The sequence below is a fragment of the Trichechus manatus genome, unplaced genomic scaffold (genome assembly GCF_000243295.1).
Source record: "Trichechus manatus latirostris isolate Lorelei unplaced genomic scaffold, TriManLat1.0 scaffold00064, whole genome shotgun sequence".
Classification (NCBI taxonomy): Eukaryota; Metazoa; Chordata; class Mammalia; order Sirenia; family Trichechidae; genus Trichechus; species Trichechus manatus.
Genome location: NW_004444000.1, coordinates 12518043 through 12525964, shown reverse-complemented (window position 1 = coordinate 12525964; position 7922 = coordinate 12518043). Strand labels below are relative to the sequence as shown.

At 47.6% G+C, this 7922-nt stretch overlaps 1 protein-coding gene across 1 annotated transcript in view; it reads left to right on the top strand.

Moving 5' to 3' along the window:
* Positions 1–3936: 3936 nt before the first annotated feature.
* The window catches only part of DCPS (decapping enzyme, scavenger), a 76852-nt gene continuing 72866 nt past the window's right edge, over positions 3937–7922 (top strand). Inside the window, exons 1-2 of the mRNA XM_004379340.2 lie at positions 3937–4535; positions 7144–7318. Of these exons, the coding sequence (XP_004379397.2) occupies positions 3960–4535; positions 7144–7318 (751 nt within the window). The 5' untranslated portion in view covers positions 3937–3959. The remainder of the gene's footprint in view (positions 4536–7143; positions 7319–7922) is intronic.

Sequence of the window (7922 nt, the reverse complement as noted above, 5' to 3'; positions counted from 1 at the left end):
CATGTAACAGAATGAAATGCTGCCCAGTCCTGCACCATCTGCATGATTGTTGATATGCTCAAGTCCATTGTTGCAGCCACTGTGTGAATCCATCTTATTGAGGGTTTCTCTTGCCTTTCCTGGTCCTTACTTTACCAAACATGATGTCCTTCTCCAGTGGTTGGTCCCTCCTGATGATCTATGTACACAAAGTAAGCAAGCTGAAGTCTCAGACAACATTCTGTGATCCACAGAGTTTTCACTGGCTAATCTTCTAAAGTAGATCACCAGGCCTTTCTTCCTCATCTGTCTTAGTCTGCAAGTTCCACTGAAACCTGTCCACCATGGGTGACTGCTGATATTTGAAATACTGATGTCATAGCTTCCAGCATCACCGCAACATGCAAGCCACTACAGTACAACAAACTGACAGATATGTGGTGGATTTTCTTTAAGGGAAGATTTAAAACTGCAATCTCAATGTCTTAAAGCGTTATAGCTCTATTTAGATTTTCTAATTCTTCTGGAGTCAGTTTGGCATATAATAATCACTTAATAAAGAATACAAGACCAGTTCAAATAGATTTTTTGGTTAGAGTTTCATGGACCATGTAGACCTGTATGAAGATTGGCCAGTGCTTATGAATTCTTAAGGATGTCCTGGTGGCGCAGGGGTTAAGTGCTGGGCTGCACCGAAAGGTTGGTGGTTTGAACCTACCAGCTACTCCACAGAAGATGTGGCAGTCTGCGTCTGTAAAGATTACAGCCTTGGTAATATCATGGAGTAGTTCTACTCATAGGGTTGCTATGAGCCAAAATTGATTCAATGGCAATGTTTTCTTTTTTTTTCCTTATAGTTATGGGGTTTATTAGGGAAGTAAGTGGTCACAATTCAGGATCAGAGACAACTCAAGATACAGTGATTCGATCAGGGAAGACACTTCTCAGCCATACCCGCAGACATGCCTCTCTCAGCCCCGTGGTCCAGCCTCTGCCCTGCTCGGGTAAGTATTACAAAGTTCTTTAGCTCCACTGATAAGTGTCCAGAGGCACCCAACTCTGGCAGTAGCCATGGCCCAAAGGCACTCAGCTCTCCCGCTCTGTGCATCAGTAAGGCTAGCTCTGTGGACAAGTGCCCGGAGGCACCCTACTCCAGATGGCAAGGAGTGTTTGGTATGAATTCTTAGAGGACTTTTCTTCATCCCTCCAGAGCCAGAGATGGAGGAAGATAAACTTTCTAATCATCTTGTTTCCTATAGTGGTACAGATTTTTTCAAAAAAATAGTTGGCCCTACTTGGTGAACGTAATTAATGTCACTGAATTGTACACGTAAACAGTGTTGAAATGGCAAAAAAAAAAAAAAAAAAAGTTGGCCCTTTCATTAAGGTGGTGGACTTTCAGAGATCTTGGCTTTATGAGAAGGTCTCTCTTCCAATTCCTCACCTTGTACAAGCCCAGGTCTTATCTCCTAACTATCCCTTGAACATCACATTTAAAGCCCAAGGCTCTACGTTTCTAGGAATCAGCAATCACCTCTAGAACAGCTTCCAGCTTCAATATCCACTTAGCACTCTATAGATTGATGGTCCCACATTATTTTTAGTTTCTGAAGATTTTCTTAAGAACTCAACAGTATAAGAGATGTTTTTAATTTTGCATTCAGATGATTAGATTTTTGTAGGTGACCTGTTTTCAGGACACCTAGTCTGCCATAAAGCCTGAAAGAGAAGTGCCCAGTCCATCTTTAGACTAAAAAATGATTTGGGAGAAGTTTTGAGATTCCTCAAGATTAAAGGAGGAGCCCTGGCTGCACAGTGGTTAAGCACTCGGCTGCTAATCGAGAGGTTGGTAGTTTGAATCTACCAGCTGCTCCGTGGGAAAAAGATGTAGCAGTCTGCTTCCGTAAAGACTGACAGCCTTGGAAACCCTATGGGGCAGTTCTATTCTGTCCTATAGGGTTACTACAAGTTGGAATCGACTTGAAGACACACGACATTAACAACAAGATTGAAGGATTGAATGCTCATAGAATACGGCTTTCCAGTGGTGGCCTTCTAATACACCATTGTCCAATAGAACTTTCTGTGATGATGGACATGTTCTACATCTGCACTGTGGCTACTGAGCACTGAGATGTGGCTAGTGCAACTGAAGAGAATTTATTTAATTTTAACTTAAATAGCCACACGTGGCTAGCGGCTAATGTACTGGACAGCACAGAGCCTTCTAATGCTTCCAAACAAAACCATCATCTTCAACAGATAAACACTTCGGAAGCCAAGCTAAGATCTACAGTGCCTGCCTTAAAGATTCTCTGCACTCCGGTATTTTAATAGGACTTCTGGTAGCTGAGGCTTCCTATGAGCTCAGTCTTTCCTTCAGCGAGACCTTCTCATAAGTAGAGTTCTAACCTCATGCATATTTTAATCAGGTTTATACCCAAGGTGATGAATTTGCCAACAATGTATACATTTCTCTACCATGTCATTTCATACCTCTTTCTCCCTCTTGCTCTCTATATTCTAGCCACACTAGTCATTCCTGTTCCTAAAACACGTTAAGTTCACTTCTGCTTCAGGGTCTTCAGCATCTCATATTTACTCTGCCTGCAATACACTTCCCTGGTGTTTTCTCTTCGTTGCATCTCATATTTACTCTGCCTGCAATACACCTCCCTGGTGTTTTCTCATCGTTCAAGTCTTAGCTTAAATGTCACCACCTGGGCAGGCCATCTCTGACCCCTTATCTAAAGTGCTCCCTACTGCGAGGCTCTATCACATTATCCTGTTTTGTTCTATTCATAGCATTTAATCATTATCTATAATTTTCTTATTTGTTTACCTCACCCCACTGCAACTTGAATATGAATTCTGTGAAAATGGAGACCTCCCTTGTCCTGTTCAGACAGGACTGATAGTGCCCGGCATGTGGAAAACAGAGGCCCCGTGAGGGGAAGTGACGTCACCAAAGCTGCACAGCCAGTCAGTGTACAACACCAAGGGAAAATGGACTAGCCAGAAATAACAGGCACAAAAGAAACTTACAATGGCAGAAATTACACGTAAAAGTTTTCTATGGAGGGGGGAAGTCCTCACAGATGAATCATATTCATGCAGCACATCACACTCCTGGGCAGCATAGTGGACGCATCTGTAAAGTGGATGAAGAGAAGACAGAGGTCCTTGGTCCAGAAGAAAAAAAGCCGGCGTTGTAAATAGTGTCTGGTCCTGTCCACTTACCCTTCTCTGGCTCTAGAGTGCCAAAAACTACTGAATCTATAAAGAAAGAAATTGATTATGACAGAAATGTGTGTAAAATACAAACAAAAATGGAAGAAAAATAGAAATGGTTAAAGTGTTCCATATAAAAAAAATCAACCAAGAAATAAAATTGGCTCGATAGCTTTGTTTCAGAAATATTCCTTTCACAATAACTAATCAATTTTGGTGTAATTCTGATTAAAACATCAGTACAGCACTGGAGGAAACCCTGGTGGCATAGTGGTTAAGGGCTATGGCTTCTAACCAAAAGGTCTGCAGTTCAAATCCACCAGGTGCTCCTTGGACGCCCTGTGGGGCAGTTCTACTCTGTCCTATAGGGTCCATATGAGTTGGAATCGACTGGACGGCAACAGGTTTGATTTTTGTGGTTATGGCGCTGGATGCAACGGAGCCCTGGTGGCACAGTGGTTACTGCTCCCATAAAGATTACAGCCTATGAAACTCTATAGGGCAGTTCTACCCCGTCCTACTAGGTCGCTATGAATCTATAAATCCACTAGAAGGCACAGAACAACATGGCGCTGCAAACGGTTAACTGCTTGGCTGCTAACCTAAAGGCTGGAGGAGTCCGCCTTTCTGGAGGTGCCTCAGAAAAAAGGTCTGGCAATCTACTTCCAAGAAAACCGGCCATTGAAAACCCTACGGAGCACAGTTCTACTCCGAGACACACGGGGGCGCCATGAGTCAGAAGGCACTCGATGGCAACTGGTTTGTACGCAAACATGGTGCCTTCCAGCTCCCGCGCCCGGGGCGGCTGGGGGTGCCCTCCTGGGAAGGGAGAGGCGGCGGCGGCATCTCTAAGCCGTCAGCTCACGGACTCGCTGCCTTCCTGCGCCTCCTCTCCCCTCAGCACCGACCTCCGGGTCGGGCGGGCCAGCACCTGTCATTCCAGTCAGCTCACTGGGCTCAGATACCCCACGGAGCCCCCCAGGACGCCCGGGTTCCGACCCGTGCCCGCCGGGAGCTGGGGTCGCGGCCCCGCACGCCCACCGCCTGAGGAGGCGGCCCGGGGCGGCGCCGGAGGGACGGGGCGGCGCTCGCGTCTGCGCAGGCGCACATCGGCTTCCGGCAGCATGGCGGACACACCGGCTCAACCCACCAAGAGAAAGCGCGAACCGGACGCGGAGGGGGCGGAAGGCCCCGGCCCAGGAGAAAAGGAAGCGGCCGTTGGAAATGGCACCTCTGCTCCTGTGAGCTTACCCTTCTCCGGCTTTACAGTGCAAAAAGTGCTGAGGGAGTCTGCGCGGGACAAAATCATTTTCCTCCATGGGAAGGTACCATTGGGCACTCCTGGGCTGGGGACGGAGTGGACCAATCATCTTCTCCGAGGCGGTTTTTTTTTTTTTTAAAAACCGGATCGCGGCTGGAAACTACCAATCGCGCTGACCGGGGGAGGCGGAGCGCACCACTAGAATACTGGGGAGGGGGGGATACAGGACGATTATCCGTGCAAATAAGGGAATTAATACACCTAGATCTAATTTGTATAAATCCTCCTTCACTAAAAATAACAACTAACGCTTGTAGGATATATAACCTAGAAAGGTCCTAGGCATCTTGGTCAACTGGTGTAACAAAGCTTATTAAGATAATGTTCTGCATCCTACTTTGGTGAGAGGCGGCTGGGGTCTCAAAAGCTTGCCAGCGGCCATATGAGATGCATCGACTGGTCCCAACCACCTGGAGTAAAGGAGAATGAGGAACACCAAAGACACAAGGAAAGACAGAAAGGGCCACGTAGACCAGAGACTCCATCAGCCTGAGACCGGAAGAACTAGGTGGTGCCCGGCTACCACCAATGAACGTCCTGACAGGGAACACAACAGAGAGTCCCTGATGGAGCAAGAGAAAGGTGGGGTGCAGAACTCAAATTCTAGTAAGAAGACCAGACTTAATGGTTTGACTGAGACTGGAGGAACCCCAGAAAGCATGGCCCCTGGATTCTCTGTCAGCCCAGAACTGAAACAGTTTCCGAGGCCTACTCTTTAGACAGGGATTGGATTGGACTGTGGGACATAAAGTGATACTCAGGAGTGTGCCTCTTAGCTCAAGTAGATACAAGAGACCAAAGGGGCAGCTTCTGTCCAGAGGTGAGATGAGAAGGCAGAGAGGGTTAGGAGCTGGTTGAATGGACATGGGGAATCGGGGGTGGAAAGGAGGAGTGTGCTGTCACAGTATGGGGAGAGCAATTAGAGTTACATAACAATGTATGTATAAATTTTTGTATGGGAAAAAATTTTTTAAAAAAACAAAGATTGAGAGAAATAAAATAAAGGTTCTAGGAACCTAGCAAATGCCGCTGGACCGTGTTGCTCATCCCTGTCCCTGGACCAACATAGAAACTAGAAGATCCCTGCTTTTCAGGACTTCAGCCTTAACAGAGGAGCCAGTTTATTAAGTTGGTAATTCCACGAGGCAGTCGTGGTTCAGTGGTAGAATCCTCCTCACCTTCCTTGCAGGAGACCTGGGTTTGATTCCTAGCCAATGCGCCATATGTGGAGGTTTGAGTGTTGCTGGGATGCTGAACAGGTTTCAGTAGAGCTTCCAGACTAAGAAAGACTAGGAAGAAAGGCCTGACGATCTACTTCTGGAAATCAGTTAAGGAAAATCCTGTGACTCATGACAGTCTCTTAAACAACCAATCATGGGATGGTCATGGGGATGGCGCAGGACCAGGCAGTGTTTGGTGTCGTTGTGTGTGGGGTTGCCATGAGTTGGGGGTCAACTTGAGGGCAGCTAACAACTGTCAGTTCCATGTCTTGTGCACTGAGAGACCAGGCACTGAGTTTGGTGCTGGGCATGTGCAGATGAAGAGTTAGCATCTCTGTTGTGCAGGAGTGCAGTGTCTGTGGGGAGACTAGTCTCTTCTTAGGCTCAATTGCAGCAGGCTCTAGTACCATGTACTCAGCTCTGCGGCAGGGGCTGAGGAGAGACTGGAGTCCATCCTGGGAGTCGGTGACAGTGAGGAGGGCAGGTAGCAGGGTTCCCCAGAACTCTTAGTACGAGCTGTCACCTTTGAGAGTGGGCCCTGGGCCGAGGCTTCCATGCCTCTCCCTGTATCACTTTTATAAGGTTCTGTCTGGTTCTCTCAGCCCCACCTGTCTTCAGTCTGCAGCAGCTGCTGAACATCTGAGACTTGAGAGCCTTCAAGCTAGGAGTCGGTCGGGAAACCCAGATTCTAGCTTCTGTTTCAGCACTGGTCGTGTGACCTTTGGCAAGTCAGGCTTTCTCTGTAGTGCTCAGCTTCTTTATCTGTAAAATGGAGAGAATTTGACAGAGGCCTTTTAAGCCTAGAATAAGAAGACAGCTGAGAAGCTTTGCCTCTCAGAAAGGGTGTGAGAGCTGCTGCAGGGATTTGGTTTATGAGATGGCTTTTCTGGGAGAAGGAACAGGCATGCTGTTGGGAAAACTGCAGGGAAGGAAGTCTCAAGGGATGGGATTTCACAGGCCCTGGGAAGCTTTTGTTGTTGTGCTTTAGGGGAAAGTGTACATAGCTAATTAGTTTCTCATTAAACAGTTAATACACAAATTGTTTTGTGACGTTGGTTGCCAACCCCTCAATGTGTCAACACTCCTCCCTTCTCCACCCCAGGTTCCCTGTTTCCATTCATCCCGTTTTCCTGCCCCTTCCTCCCTTCTTGTCTTTGCATTTTGTTTGGGCTGGTGTGCACATTGAGTCTCGTATACATGATTGAACTACGAAGCACATTCGTTTTGGTGAGCCCTTTTGACCTGTCCAATCTTTGGCTGAAGGGTGAACCTCAGGAGTGACTTCAGTACTGAGTTAAAAGGGCGTTCAGGGGCCAGGCCCTGGGAACTCTGCTCTCCAGGCCTCAACTGTGTCTCTGCCCCTGCCACCACTGATGATATCTCTGCCCACAGGTGAATGAGGCCTCTGGGGATGGGGACGGAGAGGATGCCGTTGTGATCTTGGAGAAGACACCATTTCAGGTGGAGCAGGTGGCCCAGCTCCTGGCGGGCAGCCCTGAGCTCCAGCTCCAGTTCTCCAATGACATCTACAGCACCTATCATCTGTTCCCTCCAAGGCACCTGAGCGGTGAGCACGTGAGGGCAGAGGGGAGAGTGGGATGCTGGGACGTCAGGTGTGGTGACCAGGACGTTCCACATGACTGATTTGTCTATTCTAGTGCAATAGTTCTCAGTGGAAGGAGGGAGAAATTTTGCCTCCACCCCCAAGGGACATTCGGCAGTGTGCAGAGACATTTCTGGTTGTCAAACCTAGGAGTGCTACTGGCATCCAGTGGGTGGAGGCCAGGGATGCTCCTAAACATCTTACAATGCACAGAACAGCCCCCCACCACAAAAGATGTTGCCAGAATGTCAACAGTGCCGAGGTAGAGAAACCCCGTTGTGGTGTAGTATGTTTTGGGAAGAGGGTGTGATTCATGAGGTAGAAAGGTTTCATCCACTCATTGAGTAATAAGCGTTGTCAACACTGTTAAACCCTTACTGTTGCGCTAGCCAGCATTCTAAGTCTTTCATGTGTATTATCTAATCCTCAGAACAACCCTGTGTGATAGGACTTTACAGGTGAGAAAACTGAGGTTTTGAAAGGTTAAGTAAGTAGTCGCAGCTCACACAACCAGTAGGTGGCAGCAAAACTCTCCCAGCTCACACAACCAGTAGGTGGCAGCAAAACT